The sequence below is a fragment of the Pelodiscus sinensis genome, chromosome 4 (genome assembly GCF_049634645.1).
Source record: "Pelodiscus sinensis isolate JC-2024 chromosome 4, ASM4963464v1, whole genome shotgun sequence".
NCBI classification, from domain to species: Eukaryota; Metazoa; Chordata; order Testudines; family Trionychidae; genus Pelodiscus; species Pelodiscus sinensis.
This window is the reverse complement of record NC_134714.1, coordinates 113,086,851-113,107,078: the sequence shown is the minus strand read 5'-3', so window position 1 is coordinate 113,107,078 and position 20,228 is coordinate 113,086,851. Positions and strand designations below refer to the sequence as shown.

The 20,228-nt window shown below is 43.3% G+C and overlaps 1 protein-coding gene across 9 annotated transcripts in view; it reads left to right on the top strand.

Annotated features, from left to right (window-relative positions):
* The window catches only part of SERGEF (secretion regulating guanine nucleotide exchange factor), a 266,857-nt gene that overhangs the window by 61,765 nt on the left and 184,864 nt on the right, over window positions 1-20,228 (top strand). For 6 of the 9 annotated variants that reach the window (XM_075928093.1, XM_075928091.1, XM_075928096.1 and 3 more), the window contains exon 9: window positions 3,365-3,531. The exons of 1 other annotated variant lie outside the window; for it this stretch is intronic. In XM_075928093.1, coding sequence (XP_075784208.1) covers window positions 3,365-3,531 — 167 coding nt within the window. Of the gene's footprint in view, window positions 1-3,364; window positions 3,532-9,466; window positions 9,590-14,244; window positions 19,396-20,228 lie in introns of those variants that run through there. 2 more of the 9 variants (XM_075928098.1, XM_075928099.1) reach the window with 2 other exon arrangements.

Genomic DNA, 20,228 nt, shown 5'->3' with positions numbered 1-20,228 from the left:
TTAAGATCAGGTTAGATAGACATCTGTCGGGGATGATCTGTATAGTACTTGGTCCTGCCATGAGGGCCGGGGACTGGAGCCAGTAACCTCTCAAGGTCCCTTCCAGTTCTAGTATTCTATGATTCTAAGGTATGCAGTCTTTTCTGGGAAGCTTTCCATGGGAGAGGTAATCTCCTTTCCATGGCAAGGATAAGCTCCTTGACAGTTGGTTTGTTACAGGCAGGTTTCAGTGATGTTGATGGTTATATCTGTAGCAATATTTTCATGAGTAAAGCTCAAAATGGTGTTCCAGCCTGTAATCCATGTGCTTGGAATGATAATTGATGGTTTCCTCTGTTATCGATTTCAGTAGAGCTATCTTCTTTGAAGTTGGATCCTGAGCTTTTGTGATCTCATCATACATGCCAGGGATGTAATAGTGTATTCAATTAACCGCTTAACCGATAAGCAAAAGCTTATCGGTTAATGCTATTGACTACATGCATTTCTCTCCCTACCCCCCAGTAATGTTTTTAGCAGGCTGAACAGTAGCCCAGCTCAGTATAACCACTGATAGAGAGGCAGCAGTGCAGGATGGTAAGGGGCTCCCCAGGAGTGGGGCTGAGAGAACATTGGTTGCTGGCCCCAGGGACTATAGACTAGACGAGTAACCAATAAGAATTAATGTGGTTACTCAACTGTCCCAGGGAGTGGTGTATTTTGCATTCAGCACTTTGATTACTGTGGGCAATGTGGATGGTATTAAGGTTGGTATGCCTTGTGATACGGTCCAGTTGGTGCTAGTGGCCAGATCTGGGATGTTTCTAAACTACTCCGAAGTGGGGCCATTGAATTTATTCCCATGAAAGATAAGATGACTGAACATAGAATTAACCACATTCAGAACTTAGATAGAGAGAATTGGATGCCCAACTGATTGTTGTGCCTTTGAAAATCTTTCTGTAAATACAGAATTAATTCCTTTGACTTTGTTTTCCTACAAGGTCTGCCCACATGCGCGCACGCACGCACTCATGCATGCACACACGCACACGCGCATACACACATGTAAACTAATCAAGCTGTGTAAATGAAAGAGAAGGAATTGTTGTTTTTCCAGTTTGCATTTTTAAATACTCTTTCATGCTTAGATATTATGGTGATGTGGGTCATAAAAATAAACCTATGATTTTTGTCATGGTTATTTTAGTAACAGTCAGGAGCAGGTTGGTCACTGGCAGTAAATAAAAATTCTCGGAAGCCTTTGACTTGTCCCTGACACGTAATAAAAATAACTATGACAAAATCTATATAGCTTCCCTTTGTAATATGCTCGGTTCCCAGTCCTGTTTGTGGAAAAATACAGGTACCAAAATGGAGCTCAGTGTCATATGGTCTGGTTACATGCCCTTGCATGCTCGACTAAGTCATAACAGCCATTGTTTACAGTTGGGTTGAAACATTCACAGGAAAGCTAAGCTCTTTCATGGTCTATTGTCTTTTTTAATGAGCTATTAACACTGTCTACCTTCATCATTGTTACACCTGATTGGATAGGTAAGGGTGTTACCCAAGTAAGCACATTTGTAATACAGATGCATAGTCAATACTGATCATTTCAGATACAAAAATGATACGTTTCATAAATAGGATAATCATATTCAGCATATCATAACTTTTCCATAGATACCTGACAAGACACATCTTGTACAAAGTGCATCATAATTGTCATAATCATATAATCACACAGCTGTAAAAAATATGGGTGCAAATGTCAGACCCATCATCTATTTGAAAAAAAATAGGAAAAAATAAAGATTAATATAGGGATTTTAGCTGACTGGCAGCTAAGAGTATGTCTAGACTAAGTAAATGGGTCATATTTGAAAAAATATTAGCTAATCTGTTTAGGAATATGACTGTGTAGCTATTGTAGAATCAATTTAATGCCTTAAAAACCTCTTCCTTAGGGTATGTCTACAGTGGAGAGTTTGCTTCCCAGTACAGGTAGAGAGACAGTGCTCTAATATAAACCTGCCTGATGCCTTGCATGTATAGTTGGGTGGCTAGTCCAAAGGGCCTTCCACACTGCTACAGTTACACTTCTCTTTTTAGGTTGGTTGCTTGAGCACAGCCAGTGTACCCATGTCTAACCAAGGTAGGGCAAAGGCTCCCAGTTTCAGTGTACACATACTCGTGGGGTCTGAGTTATGGATATTAAATTTAGATTAATTAACCAATCAAATAATCAATAGAATTTCCATCCACTATTTGATTAGTCCATAAGGGCACCTCTGTCTTTAAACTGTAGTTAGAGCCCTGCCAGGCTCTTGCTACAGTTCAAAAGGGGAAGCCCCACAGGGAGTGCGGGGCCAGTGGAGGACTCCTTCACTGGCCCTGTGCTCCCTGCAGCGCCTCAGCCTAGTGGGGCTCTTGTACATTTCAAAAGGAAGCCCCACAGTGAGTGCAGGGCTCTTGTACCTTTCAAAAGCAGAATCACATCAGAATTGGCGTGAGTGGAGACTGCTTTAGTCTCTGCATGCGCTGTTTCCCGCTGTGCCTCTACATCCCCTGCCCCCCATGGAGACGATGCTGGGGGGAACTAGCTTTTAAGTGGCTCCCCCACCAGCTCCTGCTCCCCCTCCTTGCTGCCTCTTTTTGATAGAGGCAGCAAGGGGCGGGGATGCAACTTGTTGCATGACTAGTCGATTATCCGATAAGCTTATGCTTATCATTGTGTCATTGAGTGATCCATCCCCTGTTGTCTACTCTCAGCTTCTTAGGTTGCATCTTTGTCCAACTTGTGGCACCACTCCTTCCTCCTCAGTTACCATGCAGAGGAAACCATGATTCTGTAGCTAGCAGAAATCTGTGGCAGAAGGTATCGTCTCTGAGGAAGACACAAACCTTATGTTAAATATAGGGAGACAAGATGTATCTGTGCCAAATACTGTGAAGTAAGGAAAATCTCTTGAAATTTAATGTAAGCTAATTTACGTATGTATCACTTAAAGCAAAACAAAAAAGGGTTATTTTTGTAAAATAAATGCATGTAAAAATTCTATTCAGCATTTCTAGAGGATGCGGATTTATTGAAACAATTCCATGTACAATCCATGCTGTGGATGGCATTTCTGTTTGAAAGCTAAATGCCGAAATATGGGTAATTACAATGAGTTTCTCAGATATATTTTAATGCCTTCTCTCTCCCCAGGCTCCAAAGAGTAAGTCGATTGCTCACTTTTTTCACTGTTGTGTTCTCTGAACTTTTAGGTAGGGTGCAATAAATAGTACATAGAATGGGTGTTCTAGTTTTGAAATGAACTTTCTAAACACTGTCTAGCTGTGAGAGAGAAATAACCCATAACTGTGTGTTTGTATTTAGAAACTGGCAAGGTCTTCACGTGGGGTAGAGCAGACTATGGGCAACTGGGAAGAAGTGCAGTGGTTCACGATGGACAAAGGCAGGAGGTTCAGAGATCATCTGAACAACTTTTGAAGCATTTGTCAAATATGCCAGTTTCAGTGCCTTGCCTAGCTGGAGCATCTCAGGTAAGGGAAAAATGTGGCCTTTTCTCAGCTTTCGAATTTCTCCTCTTTGTACAAGTCAAGGTGTTCAGAAAGATCTCCTGAAAAAAGTTTCTTCAAAATGAAGCAACAAATAGTCCTTCCCTCCCACTCAAGCACAGTGAAACCTTTGTTATCCAGCACTCTGTTAATCAGAAAACTTTGTTAACTGGCATTGCCCCCAGCTACAATACTGTCACATTTTCAGGTGCACAGGCCTGGCTTGGTTTACCATGATTGGCTTAACAATTTTTTATTTAAGAAGTACTAATCATCTTTAACTCAAAATAGAAATGTGAGACCAACTGCCTCATACTACAAAACTACCAGTATTAAAAACTTGGCTGTGTCTAGACTGGCCAGTTTTTCCAGAAAATCAGCCGCTTTTCTGGGAAAACTTGCCAGCTGTCTACACTGGCCGCTTGAATTTCCACAAAAGCACTGACTTCCTACTGTAAGAAATCAGTGTTTTTTGCGGAAATACTATGCTGCTCCCGTTCGGGCAAAAGTCCCTTTTGCGCAAAACTTTTGTGCAAAAGGGCCAGTGTAGAGAGCTGAGATTTGTTTTGTGCAAAAAAGCCCCGATCACGAAAATGGTGATCAGGGCTTTATTGCGCAAAAGCGCGTCTAGATTGGCCATGGATGCTTTTCCGCAAAAAGTGCTTTTACGGAAAAGTGTCCGTGCCAATCTAGATGCTCTTTTCCGAAAATGCTTTTAACGGAAAACTTTTCCGTTAAAAGCATTTGCGGAAAATCATGCCAGTCTAGACGTAGCCTTTGAGTTTTATTATTATTGTCCATTTGGTTTTACCTAGGTTGATATGACCCTCAGCTAACCGGAATTTTTAGATAACCAGAACGCCCTAATCCCCGAGCGTGCTGCATAACACAGGTTTTACTGTAGTCTGAATTTAATTTGATTTAGTTATTTGTAATTCTTAAATAATCATTGTGTTCTGAAGCCTGTTTGTTCTTGTTAGAAGCAACGAGTGAGGGACTGGAGTTTTCATTAGCAAAAAGATGGCTTCAGATTTGGTTTCTTCTTTAGATGTTAAATTTGAAGGAGTAGTTGCTACTGTGTAACAGATTAGGTATGATCCTAATCATTTTCAATGTTGCTTTCTTCCAAAGAAGTTTGAATATGTTACAGTTTAACCAGGGGTGTTTCTGCACTTCACCTTGCTCATGTTGAATATCACTCTTATGGCTGCAGTGTAAGCTGTTGTGTTTTTAGTTTTGAAATGAGAAAAAGCCTTTCTTCATCTGGAAGCTGAATCCAGAAGGGACAAACAAATTAGTGTAACTGGAAAAAATGAAGTTTCACAGCATGACAAGTAGACCGTCATTTGAAAAGAATGGATGATCTCTAAGCTCATGAAATCATTGGAACAATTCCCATTGGCTTCAGTGGGCTTTTGATCACACTGTAAATGATAGATAACTTCTCAGAGGTTGGAAGTCAGTGCAATCGATGAGGATTTTTGAAAAGAGTAGTAGACTTATTTTTGTTTAAACTGAACAGTCACACTTACAGGAGTCAGAGTTAAACTCAACAAAGAAAGAGGCTGGAAAATTTGACACTGCTTAAGCAGTATGTTGGTGCAGCAGCCACTGAAATAGATTAAGCGGAAAATTAGCCTTTGGTACTAAATCAACAGTGAAAATCTAGAAATTCCTGGAAATGAATAGGCCCTGTAAAACAAAAGCTGGAGCTATTGTTAAACATGTAAATCTTAGCACTAGCCAAAATTTTCTGTAGCATTACTATTTAAGAATATTGAGAGTTTTTTCCTGTAATGACTATCACAGTGCCTAAAGCAACTGCACACTCCTGCATGATATTTTTGGGTTACACACGAAGCGCTTTATCCTCCAGCTGTCACTTTTCTTCCTGGTATCCTGCATGGGTGGTTGGTGAAGCTTCCACTTGGGGAGGCAGTAGCTTCCCTGCCCAGGTTCTGCCCCCTTTCCACTTTCTCCCTCCATTCTTCCCTGTGCACCCTGTGTCCCTGCTCATTGCATGCTTGTCCCCTTCCAGTCAAATCCCTGAACCCAAGGAAACTATTTTTGGAAAAAAAATCCACTTTTCTGCAATTTTTCTCAATAAAATGGAGCATGTTTTGCACCATGTGCCAGATATGTACAAGGTACCTAATTAACAGCACTACATTTGGGAAATAAGAAACATCAGTCACCAGTTTATTATATACCCTCATAGCTGATGTGTAGGCAGCTTGTAAATGCCCCAAACACCTCTCATTGATCCTGAGGAACACAGAATGGCAAGCACCAGTTAAAGATCATTGAGAAATCTTTGTCCTTCTTCACACAATCAAACAAGGTTTCAGGCCTTGCCTTCAGCTACCATTTGCCACCTGACAGGAAGAAAATGACTAGAATCAGATTGCAAAAGTTGCTACCTCATTTTCACTTCTTCACACAGGCAAGTTGAGGGCTTCCTATGTTGATTGTCCCAACAGTAGTAAGCACCTCAGACAATGAATAAGAATTGCGAAGGGATATGCCAGTAAAATACAGGCTGGCTGCTGTTTTAACAATAAGTGTACCTATTCAGCTCACAGAACCAAGAAGGTAAAATGTCCCACTGGGCAGCATGATGGTGCCAGTTTTATGTATCAGACTGGAAGACCCAATATCCCTGGGACAAAGGAGCCAAATCCCCAGCCCTGGACTCACCAGGCACATGTAATTTCCCATCCACTGAAAAGAGTTGAGATCAGTCCCACCAATAGCTTCTCTCTTCCTTGCCACTGCATCCATCCTCCCTCTGTCTCCCTGTCCTTTCTTCCCTTCAAAGTCTTTCTACTCAGGCTCAAGGTCACTGGCCTTCCTCACCAAGCTCTCCCCCTGCCCTGACCATCACAGAATTTGAACGAGTAAGAAAACCAACCAAACAAAAAAAAATGCCCTGGCCCAGGCCATTGCTTACCTGTGGGAAAGCTCTGAAGGGCTCCTCTGGCCCAGGTGGAGGGAGATCCATTCCTTCTGGCCATTTATTGTTCTGCCCAGTTCCCTCTTAGCAGGCCAGAACAGGGTACTTGCTGCCACAAATGATGCAGCCCTCCCTGAAGCACACACTGCATAAGGCTGGCCGGCCTACCTGCATCTTTGACAAACCCTTCGAAAAGTGATGATGAGGGAGGCTGGGTGGAGTCCTGCTCTCACTCCCCCTGCCTCTTCTGGCAAACTGCTTCAGCATCACACTGTGGGAGGAGGAGTCATCCCATAAAGTCTCAAAATGAAATTCTCCTGTAATCCAGGAGCAGTGGCTACTGCATGAATAACTCAGAAATATTTTGAAATTGTAAAAACACTTTGCAAAATTGCACTTCTCAGCACTTTCCATCTGATGGCATCAAAACACCTCACGAAAGCCAATGAATTTACACAAACTCCTGTGAGGCAGGCAAGTATTATTATTATCCCCCTTTTTTGGGTTGGAGAAACTGAGGCACGGGATGATTAAGTTCCTTATCTGCAGTTTTTTTTAAATCAGTGGAAAAACTTCTCTTTAGAGCAAGCCTTAAGTGATGGGTCCAGTGTAACACTGGAAGTCTGTGACAGGAAGGCCGTTAAGAGAACCCCTGATCTTCACATTTCTAGCAGAGGGGAGTATAGGCCACTGGCTGCATTGAGGTGGGGAGATCACCCTGAAACCCCAGCTACCCTCAGTACAGGAACTCTGCAGTGAGGCTGCACCTGACCCTGACAGAGTTTAAAGGCTGGCCCTGCCCCTTTGTGCCAGGCGTACTAGATGTGGCTGGGCAGGGTCAGACCAGCATGATCCAAGAGTACAGGGGGTTATTGTGGGGGAGTCTGTGTGTGGGCAGCTCAGTGGGAGATCGGGATGCACAGGGGCTCATTGGGGTTCTGGTGTTGGGGCAATAGGGCTCTGGTTGAGCTCAGTGGAGGTATTGAGAAGAGGTGGGCCCTGCTCCCCCCCATTCCTCATCCCCTTTCCTTCTCTATCCCCCTCATTCCCCATTTCTTCCCCGTGGTCTCTTCTCCCCACCTCCTTCCCCCCACTTTTCTCATTCCCACCCCACTCTACTTTAGGGCACAGAAAACAGGAAGCCTGTGAGGAGAGGGCAAGAAGGGGAGGGGACCGGAAAGCCATCTCTGCAAGGCTCCTTGGGCTAGGTAACTCCACACACTAGCAAGGGGGAGGGGGACTGTGGGGAGCACGTGTGGGGAAAGGGCAAGGGGAAAAGAGCCCCCAGCAACAGGCTCAGTAGCAACTGACTTGGGAAAGTGAAGCCAACCCCCCCACCTCTGCATACACTAGCAAGGGGGGCAGCAAGGAGGAAGCCCACTTTTCCCACCCTGGGCCAAAGTGCAGGGAGGGGGGGCTGGATAGGGTGAGGGGCTCAGCAGGAGAAGAAACTGGCAAGCAAGCAGCAGCAGGAACACAACGAGCTGGGTGCGGGGTCTCTGCACAGCAGGGCTAGCAATGCCCCTGGAGCGGTGAGATGAATGGAATTGAGGCTGCTGCTGCAGCAGGGAGAGCCCACGTGACTGTAATTGGAGTCTTGTGTCTGTTCCATGCTGGTTCAGGGGTGGGCTGCTGAGGAGGCTCCCTGCTACTCTGCCTTCTCAGCCACCCTGGAACCTGCCGGAACCCCAGTAAACATCCCAAAGCAACCCCACGTGGCAGTTGGAGGCCGGGAGGAGTGAGGCAGGGCCAGCACGGCTCCAGCTTTGGGTAGGCAGAGCCTCTCTTTGCCTTACAGACCAGATGCCCATGGTCTCCTGCTCTCCGCTCCCTCCAAACCGGGGAGCTTGACTGCAGATTCCTGCGATTCATTGCGATTACCTCAGCAGGTCTTACTTTAGTTCAATACCTGCAGCTCTGTTCCATCAGGGGCAATGACAAGGTTAAGCAGTGACCACCTGCTTTTACAAAACAAAGTACTGAACAAAAGCATTACAAATGAGTCGGGTCTTAAAAACAATAAACAGCTCCTATGTAGGTCTTAACTTACCAGACAGTAATCCATCTTCTGCATGGAGAACCTGATAGGTCAGAGTACCTCGTGCCCATTTCACGGGGGTCTGTCTGTCTGTCTGACTTGGGCACAGTTCTGTGTCAGTTCTTGAATTGTGTATGAGTGACCCAGCTCTCCAGATTGAACTAGATCAGATCATTATTGCCTCCAGAGTGTGTGTGTGAAGCTTTGCAGACTTGTTACTGGCACTAGGAATTTGCATTCTCTCCCCGCACCCAGCAAAGTGACTTTGAGCCCTGTAAAGAATGCATTCCTGGCTAGGGATGTAAGCAACTAATCAACTATCCGATAAGCATAACCTGGGTCCCACTGCAGGCAGGGGCTGCCACGAACAGGGGCTGGTGCTGGAGCAGCCTCTTTTCGCAGTGGTCAGCCCTGTCTACTGCAAACAGAGACTGCTCTGGTACCAGCCCCTGTTTGCTGCAGACAGGACTGCTGGATTTAGTGTGAGCTGGGACCAAGCAGCCCCGGCTCGCACTCATTGCTGCGCCTCTGCATTTGAAATGTAATAAGTCCCAGCTTTAAATGCTTCGTCCAGCTCGAGCCAGCTCCTGGAACTACCCACACTGTGGCTCTGCAGAGCGGTCCTATTGACGTTTCGGTACAAATTGTATTGACTATACGATTAGCCTGATAACCGCATTTCAACATCCTTATTCCTGGCTAAATGAGGGAGATAAAGACAATCACTAGCCGGTGCACAAAAATACATACATTTATAAAGTTGATACAATAGTCTTTGAATATCCCATGCATCCATAGCACCTGTGGCATCTCACTACAGTCGTTTTTGAATATTCCATGCTCCCAAAGCATTGCATTTGTCACAATGTCCGTGGGAAAATATTGCACAGGTTATTTAAGCACCAAATTATACCTTTGTGTAATTGCAGGTAGTGTAAAAGGCTTTGGAAAATATGAAACTAGCAATCTGCCAGTGGTCCAATAGCTCCTTGGTGCTACATTAACAACACGACATACTACAGAACGCTTTTCATCTCAGGATTTCAAAGCATGTAAGATATCTGCATTAAACCTTGTAACACCCCAATGAAGTGATATCTACCATTACTCTCATTTCATGGGTAGGCTGAAGTAAGAAAGTAAAGTGGCTTGTTTAAGACCATATAGCAAGTCAGTGGCAGAACCAGGAAAAGAGACTAAGTACTAACTCAAGGTACCTTGCTCTAGCCATAGACCATGAACAACATTATTACTATTAACTTTCATATATATTTTGAGAAATACATAGAGACCTCAATCAGGATTGGGGTCCCATTGTGCTAGGTGCTGTGTAAACTCATGCCCTGCCTTACCTCTTAGGAATGATATGTTGTTGATACATTAAATGCCTCAGTGAGCATGTTGCTTGCTTGTTGTTCTTGGGGGGAAGGGGGGTAGATTCTAAATTCCCAAATCAATGAAAGCAAAAATATCCAGATGCACGGTAATACACAAACAGCGAAAAACTTCATCTCTGACCTGGGAAATTGAATGGTTGTAAACATCTCCTTTTCTTTTTGACATCTACTATCCTCCTGCATGTACTTCTGTTCAGTTTGTCCTTTAGTAATGTTAGGCTCTCAGGCTGGGAGTCTTTCAAGTTAATCAGTGCCCATTTTCATCCCTTCAGAACTGTCAGATTAATCAGCAATGGCAACTTGTCCGCCTTTCCTGCTGTTGGCACCAGAAGGAGAGGCCTGAATTAAACACCTGCACTTTGAGGTAGCTCTTCTTCAGGGCACTGGGGAGGTTTAGTAGAAAACTTTAAAACGAGAACAGAGTTTTAAAAGGAATACAGTTGGACTGATTCAAATTCAGTATTGGCAAAGAAAGATCAGGTTGCAGGTAAGGTCAGCTCCAATGTTCAGTTTGGGAGACTGTTCTTGAAAATAATATCTTTATCCTGAGTAGAACCAGGAAAGACCTGTTTAATTAGGCCTGAAAAAAGATTTGGGGTTTTCATTTGTTGCAATTAACCAAAAAATTCCATTTTTGTTCAAAACAGTCCTTTTTGGATTTTTTAGTTCAACCATTGAATGGAAAAATCAGTTACTCAGCTGTGATCCTGAGCCTATTTGTAAGTTTATATGAAATTGACTGAAATGAGTTCTTGGCAAGGCTAAAATGTGCTGGTTGCTTATTGATTTGAGTTAACCTTGTTTCAAAATACGAGGGGAAATGTGTGTTCAAATAATACTCGGAGTCAAATGTAAATAAGTTTGCTTTTATTGTTAGTTGAAGGCTACTGTCCTGACCTTAATGCAGACTGTGAGACCTACTATGTAAAGGTTAAGCTCTCTAGTCCGGCACCCTCAGTACCTGACCGGTGCTGAACCAATGAATTTGCCAAACCATGGGAGGTCAGTGTTGTCTAACAGCATTACCAACACTTCCACTGCTTACTGGGCTAATAAAAGACATTTAGGTGTAAATTAGAGCTAAGTAACAGCACAGAACACTGAGAGCCAGGACTGGTGGCTGTAAACAAACTTTATGGGACTGCAGGAAACTGGGCTACACCTATTACAAGTGGACTTCCAGCTAACTAAAAACATGCTGGATCACAGATGTTGCCGGACCAGAGAGTACTGGATTAGAGAGGTTCATCCTGTAGCTTGTTGCCTCAACTCGTATGGTTGACCTACTGCTTTCACTAGCAAAGGATGGTGATTATTTCGTACACGTTGCAAATAGTCAGGATGGCGTATCAGTCTGGACTGAACATTTCTTTATTTCTGAATGAACCATATGTTGCTTCAATTCCATTGCCATGCATTCACTTGTATATTGTTGTGGTTTTTTTCTGTAAATGTAAACAATGGGAAGGAAAAAAAATCAATAGAAAGGAGAATCTTACAGCAATGCAATGAAATGCCTCATAGTTTTAAAGGGTCATCTTTTTTTGGTGGCAACTTAAACTCAGAAAGAGTTAGTAGCTATCTTAGAACTGTAAAACATCCTGGCTACATCTTTCCGGAAAAGGGATGCTAATGTAGACTGGAATAGGCAAATCCGCGGGGGATTTAAATATCCCCCGCGGCATTTGCATTAACATGGCTGCCGCTTTTTTCCGGCTTGGGGAAAAGCCGGAGAAAAGTGCCAGTCTAGACGTTATTCTCCGGAAAATAAAGCCTTTTCATGAGGATTTCTTATTCCTACTTTCAAGGACTAAGGAATCCTCCAGAAAAGGCTTTATTTTCCGGAGAATAACGTCTAGACTGGCGCTTTTCTCCGGCTTTTCCCCAAGCCGGAAAAAAGCGGCAGCCATGTTAATGCAAATGCCGCGGTGGATATTTAAATCCCCCGTGGATTTGCCTATTCCAAAGTCTACATTAGCATCCCTTTTCCGAAAGGGGTGCCAATGTAGACACAGCCAGTACCGTGTTTAAATCTACTGAATAATTACATTGAAGGTAAATATATTTATTTTCCTTTATGTGCAGAATAAGCCACTGAGAAGAAATGTCAAGATTTGCAGAAATAAGTTATGTATTGGCATTATGCATGAGGTGCTTTCTATGGGTCCTTGATTGGGCCTCTTAGGAACATCTGATTTGTCTATTGCCTGATGCACATTCATATCTGCTGCTCTTGAGATGAAGGACAAATGGAGATTAAACAGAAATGGATTGAAATTTGATTAGCCTCTCTGTTTAGTGAATGTTACAAAGATCTAGTTTATCATTTCCTTCTTCTCAAAATGCTTCCCTAGCATGTCTGGTATTTTTGGTCTTAATAGCTACCCTTTTATTGTTTGTGACATGTTCAGCATGTCATTCATTGCCATGAACATTCCCAATAAACAATAAACTGACTGAGAAGAAGTCATTATATATGACTAAATGGCTTTCACTAAATTGAAGGGAAGAAGGGATATTTTCTCTTTGGGAATAAAGAATTGCCTTCACATTTACCATGTTCCCATTGTAGCCCTAATCTCACTAAAGAAAATTCTGCTAGTTTGCAGCTGTTGTGGGCAGTGAGTGCTGGAGTTTCTTAATGAAAAGAGAAATTAGAGCAGTGAAGTGAAAAATGACTTGCTACTTAACACTGTCACTATCAAATGAACAGCTGTGTGTGTTTAGTCCACTCCATCCGTATCAAGCCAGTGTAGTATGCAGGGGGATCTACAATGCATTTTAGGGCTGAAGACTGAGAATACCCTAGAGCTGGAGTAACTGCTCCTATGTCTGTTGTGTGGCTACTGTGACCCTTCCCTGTTTCCCACACATCCCTATGGAACTAGTTTAGAGTCCTTTCCCATGGTATGCATGAGTTATGCAAGCATTTCCATGTGGCTTCTTCCCCTGTTCATTAGTGGTGGTGTGTGTGACTAAAGCACAGGACTGGAAATTATGTTGTTGGCTCTGCTACAGATTATGTGAGTGACAGCTGTTTCCCTATCTTTAAAAGAATGGGGAAAGAAATGTTCACCAAGTGCTTTCAGGATCTTTCTGGGCACTTGATGCACAGCCCATTTAAATCACTGGAAAACTTTCCATTGCTTTCAGTGGGTACTGCATCAGGCCCTACACAGGTGCAAAATATTATTGCTTGCAGTAATTAAAAAGTTCAGTGTTCTTCATACGGGCTAGGTCTACACTACACCACTCTTTCGGCAGAGGGATGTAAATAAAGCACATTAAAAGTGCAAATGAAGCGGGGATTTAAATATCTCATGCTTCATTTGCATAATCACGTTCTGGTTCTCTTTTGAACAAGCACCATTTCAAAACTGAAACTGCGGTTTAGACATGGTTCTGCTGACAGCGGGGTGATTTTTCGACAGATCCTGTACTCCTCATTTTTTGAGGAGTACAGGATCTGTTTGAAATGGTGCTTGTTCAAAACAGCATCAGAATGTGATTATACAAATGAGGCTCGGGATATTTAAATCCCCGCTTCATTTGCACTTTTAATATGCTTTCTTTACATCCCTCTGTCGACAGGGGGGTGTAGTGTAGACCTAGCCATGGTGTCTGTATAAAATCCTTAAGAGCTGTCTTTTATGGAAAGCCACTGTACTTCATGAGCTTTCCTTTATGAATTAATAATAAATAAATGATAAATAACAGTTGATCTCAGATTGCTTTACAAAGGTTAATATATGCTTTTAACCCCATATGCAGGAAAGGGAGAGTTTGACCTTCCCAAAGTCATATGTTGAGTTGGGGCAAAGTTGAGTAGAGAAAACAGGGGTCCTGACTCAGAGTGATGGTCAAATCTCTCAGACCTCTTTATACTCTCTACTGGTCAGGTCACTGCCATTCACTCATCTTCACTGCACTCTTCTCATCTGTATAGTTGGTGTAGTTAGCTGGTGGAAATTGGTATAGCTTTACTGAAATCACCAGCCGAGAAGCTGGCCCCACATTTCTTTTGTAGCTGAAGGACTCACTTTCCTTCGCTCAGCTAACTCGGATGTCTTCTGAAATACAGCATCATTTAAATGGAGTTCTGCAATAGTGGGACTGATATAGATGTACTCCACTGTGAATACATTGGGACAATGATTGCTGCCAAAGCTTCACTTTGGTTGACATAGTAAATTAAAGATGAGACTCTCCTGAAATTACCTTATTGGGCAATTTGGGGTGCTTTCACTCCTTACTATTTATACATGATTATCTGTTAATTACTGACAGTGTGTTCTGTACAAAATTCACAGGATGAGACCATGTTTGCTCCAAGGAGCTCAACATAGACACATCGACGCAGACATATAAATGCTTTGGATGACCACAGGATGAACTCAGTGGATCTACACAAATTTAAGTATTAGGTGTCAGGCTGCATTTCTTCTTTAGCAGTTACTGGGCTGGAAGAAGTGACCATTTGGAAAGGGAACTGAATGAAGTATGCTCTCTAAACCAGCTTGCTTGGAAAGCAGTAGTTCTTGAAGTAATATCGTCCTATCCAGAAAAGGAGCTTGACTGATTGCTGTATCTTGGACTGTTGTGCCTCATTCTGGTTGATGACTCTGTGGGAGCAAGTCTGTGCTCTGTGGGAGCAAGTCTTTATTGCTAGGGATTTATAGAGTTTCAGGGTGAGGAGGAATGGCACATCACAGCCAATCCATCTCTCTTTACATTTGGAACACTTGGGTTGCCAGTTAAATTCACAGGCGATTATGAGAGAGATCTGTGGATCCAGAGCTCTGTTTTAATGCACTCAGTTTTGTATGGGAAGGATTGCTGGTCAGAGAACTGGGAACAACTCTGAACTCTGCCACCAATTCACTCTGTCGCTAACTTTTACCATGTCGGTCAAACTCCCTGTGCTTCTGTACATCCATAAAGCAGGGGTATGTAAAATGTATCGATCTTAAAATGGTGATATGTCTGTAACATGCATTGAAATTATGTCTGTAACATGCATTGAAATCCTGACATGAATTGTCATCTTTTTGTCTTGATATTGTATATTACTTGTTTTGGCATTTAAAAACAATAGAAGAAAACAGATTCTTTTTGGTTCTTTTTGAGTTTAGGTTTTATTTTTGCAATTAACCCCCTTCTTTACTGAAGACATTTTAAAGATATTTTAAATTAAAAACACAGTTAAATTTAACTTCCTGAGCTCTTTTAGCCTACTTATCCCCACATATATTTTTGAAGAATTTCTCATTTCTGTATTTTGTAGGATAATCTGATGGTGTCTGTCTCAGAGAGAGGTTCAGATTAACAGTGTGGTATTGCAAACTCACTTACCAAAGATAAGACCCCTAACTTTGTAGTTTCTTGTCTGAAATAGAACTGAGAGCAGCAGCCTGAGGAGTGCATCACAGGAAAGAGCTAGAGTACTACCGAGCTGCTAATTTGGTCTAAAGTTGTGGCACAGATGAAAAGGTTTTATTTATATTATCTCACAGTCTACCAGATAATGTATTAGGTAGCTGCATTCTGATACTTCATTATACATGAGAAAAATGTGCACCATGTCATCTGTGTGTTTTTTATAAATAGATCAGGAAGAAGCAATTGTTATGCTCTTTTTAAGGGTATAGTTGTCTTATATCTGGCTATTGTAATTTGGTATTAGTTTATTATTTTACCCTATTCTTAGCTGAAAAGAAAACATACAATCTGTCAGTATGATTGATAGCTAATGTAATGTTTCTTCTATCTGTAGAGTTGACTTCTGAGACTGATTGCCTCTGAGAGACAGAGTTGTCTGATTTCTCCTTGATTGGTGTTTAAGATACATTGATAAAATGGCTGCATAAGGAAGTTTACTTGTAAATAGAGAACATCAGTTTCCTGGAAGGGACTTTGAGAGGTCATCGAGTCCAGTCCCCTGCCCTCACGGCAGGACCAACCACTGTCTAGATCATCCCTGATAGATGTCTATCCAACCAGCTCTTAAATATCTCCAGTGATGGAGATTCCACAACCTCCCTAGAGAATTTATTACAGTGTTTAACAACCCTGACAGTTAGGAAGTTGTTCCTGATGTTCAGCCTAAACATCCCTTACCGTACTTTAAGCACATTGCTTCTTGTCCTATCCTTCAGAGGCCAAGGAGAACAATTTTTCTCCCTCCTCCTTGTAACACCCTTTTAGATACTTGAAAACTGCTATCATGTCCCTTCTCAGTCTTCTATTTTCTAAACCAAACAAGCCCAGTTCCTTCAGTCTTCCCTCACAGGTCATGTTCTCTAGACGTTTAATCATTTTTGTTGCTTTTCTCTGGACCTTCTTCAATTTCTCCTCATCTTCCTTGAAATGTGGTGCCCAGAACTGGACACAATACTCCAATTGAGGTCTAATCAGCACAGAGTAGAGCGGAAGAATGACTTCTTGTGTCTTACTCACAACACTCCTGTTAATGCATCCCAGAATCACGTTTGCTGTTTTTGCAATAGTGTCACACTGTTGGCTCATGTTTAACTTGTGGTCCGCTATGACCCCTAAATCTCTTTCAGCATTACTCCTTCCTAAACAATCACTACCCGTTCTGTATGTGTAAAACTGATTGTTTTTTCCTCAGTGGAGTACTTTGCATTTGTCCTTATTAAACTTCATCCTATATACCTCAGACCATTTCTCTAGTTTGTCCAGATAATTTTGACCCCTATCGTCCAAAGGACTTGCAACCCCACCCAGCTTGGTGTCATCTGCAGACTTAATAATCGTACTCTGTATGCCATCATCTAAATTGTGTATTTGTTAGTCTAAATTGTGTATTTGTTAGTCCGTCTGCTATGTACATTGGACAAACGTCTCAGACACTTCACCAAATGATCAATGCCCACAAAACAGATATTAGACAGGATCACAAAGAAAAAACAGTTTCTTGCCATTTCAGCCAGAAAGGACATTGTCTCAACGACTTAATTACCTGCATCCTGCTTCAAAAGCCTTTTAAGACTGCATTTGAAAGAGAATCCTCTGAACTGTTGTTCATGCTAAAATTCGACACTTTACACCTGAGTCTGAATAAAGGATCTAGTTATCTTACAAATTACAAAGATAGCTTCCCCAATTATCACCTCTAATATCATTAGCTCACAGACATTTACCTCCCCCCCATCCCCCTTCTGTTCTGAAATTTGATTTGTCCTTTTCATATGTGTTCATTTTTTAAATTGTATCCTTTGGTATATATGGTTGTGCCAATTTTCTTCCACTATTTGACCTGAGGAAGTGGGTCTGGCCCACGAAAGCTTATCATCTAATAAACCATCTTGTTAGTCTTTAAAGTGCTACATAGTCCTGTATTTTGTTAGGAGCCATTCAGACACTATATAAAGAGAAAGAGCACATGTGACACTCTCTTTTTCCTTCCCCTGCTCCTGAAAAACTCTTCTTCAGTGTCTCCCCTCCTGACCAGCTTCCCCAGCCATGATGAGCAGACAGACCCTCCAGGATCCACATGCCTTGGCTCCTTCTGCAACCCATATGTCTGTGTAAGTGTGTGAGTGCCTGAGGGCAGGAATGAATAGGTGTGAATGAATGGAGGGGTGTGTGCTTGCTTGCTTGCTTGTCTGTGTGTATGTGTGAGAGAGAGTTCTATCTTCTTTAGTTTAAACCGTTGGTGGCTGCTTACTCCTCTTTAGTTTTACCTAGTGGAAATAAGCCCATACTAGTGTAACCCTGGATGGTCTCCAGTGAGAATATTTTTGGGGTAACTACTTACTACAGGACTACTTGGTTTTTTTTAAGTTACAGACTAACACAGGTACCCTTCTGAGACGTGTAATCCCCTAATGTTTGTGTCAATTAAAAATAGAGATAAAAGTTTGAGTTGAAACTATTAAAACTACCTCAGGAAAAATGGGATTGAATTTGTCAAAAGAACATAAAAACAGATACTCTTTTTTCCCTTAAGGAGTTAAGTTAGTTGTAGTAATTAGTTTTGTTAGGGAAAAAGCACAAGTTACTAATCATGAGACTTCCAGTGAAAATTCCATCAGCAAATGTGGCTGCTGCTCGAGATTTGCTAATATAGGTTGTGATACAGGAAAGCAACTCTGGGTAGGATAAAATCTGAGCATATCCTGAAATAGATGCACTTGTTTATGTCCTCTGAAATAAAGCTTTAAAACTAAGCATGTGCTTCAGTGTTGTCTCGAACTGGGGTCATCTGCTGTGCATAGGCGTGCACAGTACATTTCATTAGGGTGTGCACCCAAAGAATTTTTAAAAAATGTACTTTGACCCGCATTAGTATTTTTTTTAAAAATGTACTTTGACCCACACCACTGACCCCTGTAAACCATGCCCCTGACCCCCATTGGCCATACCTCCTGACTCCCATTGGCCACACCTCTGGAGGTAACACTCGGGGCAAGATGGTCACATAACCAGAAGTAAAAGGTGTCATGTGACCTCCCTCTGAGGACTTTTCCCACCATTCTCCTACCAAACAGGGATTAATTTGGCCCCCACCAAACCTCCTTCATGCAACTATCCTGCAATTGCATTAACCCAATGTGTGTGACAGAGAAGCTGGGGGAAGTGTTCTCTCAGTTTCCTCCCATGAACAGAATGAATTTTGTGTTGTGCACCAGTACTGAGTTTGAGGCTTGTTTAGATGTGCCACTGTGGCACCCAAGTTATTAATAAATATCTCATAAACCTTTACCTTTTCCCTCTGCTGCCATGTCTCTTCCCCTTGCCCCATCAGCTCCCCTGATGCCTGCTGCCCCCCAACTCCTCATCCTCCTCTGCTGTCCTGACTCCTGCCCTCAGCCCTCCTGAGACCTACCCCCCTCCACCAGCCCTTCTCTCCTCCCTGTGCCCACTCCTCCAGTAGCCCCATTCTGATCATGTGAACTACCCCTCCTCATCCCCTCTCTTAACACCTCCCTCTACACACCTGCCCTGCCTCTCTCCTCTGGTGCTGGTTCCTCCCCTGCAGGTGTTTGCCCTTCTGCTTCACCTTAGGAATCCCTTGGCACCTGCACCTTCCCTTAGCCCTGCACCCTCCTGGTGCTTCCCCCTTCCCTCACTGCCCCGCCCCCTTTTTCCCTGGTGCCCACCCCCTCAGCACTCTCTGCCCCCATTGCCCTCATGCCCGTGCCCTCACACATGCCTTGCTCCATCCCTGCCTTCCTCATTCCCACCCCTTCTTTCAAGCCTTCTCCCAGCACCTCTCCCTTCCTCCTCTAACCCTCAATGCCTTTATCCTCTCCTCTTCCAGCATCACCCTGTCCCCCCTCCCACTGACACCTCCTCTCCTGCCCTTTTCCTCATTGTCTGCACTTGCCCTCCCTGGCATTTGTCTCTCCCGCACCCTGTCCCTTGGTGTCTTCCTCTTTCTTCTCCTGACCTGCCCCCTCCCCTCAGCACAAGCCCCTTCCTCTCCCACCCCTTCCATCCCCTCCCTTACCTTACCTTCGGCTTCTGCCTTCCTATTTGCGGGACTGGAGTCAAAGCCTGCCCAAGCTACAGGCGGGCTGGGTCCTACCCCGGGGTGCCTCAGGGGCACCGTGCCGTGCTGCCGGGCCGGGCGGGGGCGCCCCCAGATGCCTCAGGGATGCTGTTCAGTGCTGCCGTGCTGGGCGGGGGCATTCCCGGACGCCTCAGGGGTGCCACACCGTGCTGCTGGGCCACGCGGTGCTGCCGGGTTGGGTGGGGCCCAGGGTGCAAAAATGGCTCGGGCTAGCTGGCCCGAGACATTAGGGTGTGCCTGGGCACACCTGGCACACCCCGTGCGCACGCCTATGCTGCTGTGGGCTACAGAAAGAGTAAGCCAGAGGCTCTCTTAGGTATATTGGTACCTTAGTAGAAGAATGTATTAAGGGCTTTCTGTGCCATTCACAACCCACAGGACAAAAGGTATTAATGATACTGACAATACTGTTAAGAAGGAGAATAAAGACAAGACAAAATAGTCTCTATTCACATCCTTGAGGGATTCTCCTAGCACACAGCCTGAGAGGCATTTAATAAAATAAAATTAGCTTGTTTTTTGGTCAGATGCCCTACTTTCTCTTTGTCTTCTTTCATATAAGAAACTTAGGTTGGTGAATTAGGGAGATAGGATGGGAAAGGACTTCCTGGGTCATCAAGACAATTTCTCCGATACCACAAGGAACTCTGTCATATTTATCAAGCTCCATTTTAAAGCTGCTTGTTTGTCTCCAGTACTCTTCTTGGGAGGTTGTTCCAAAACCTCACTCTTTTGATAGACATCTTTTAACATGAG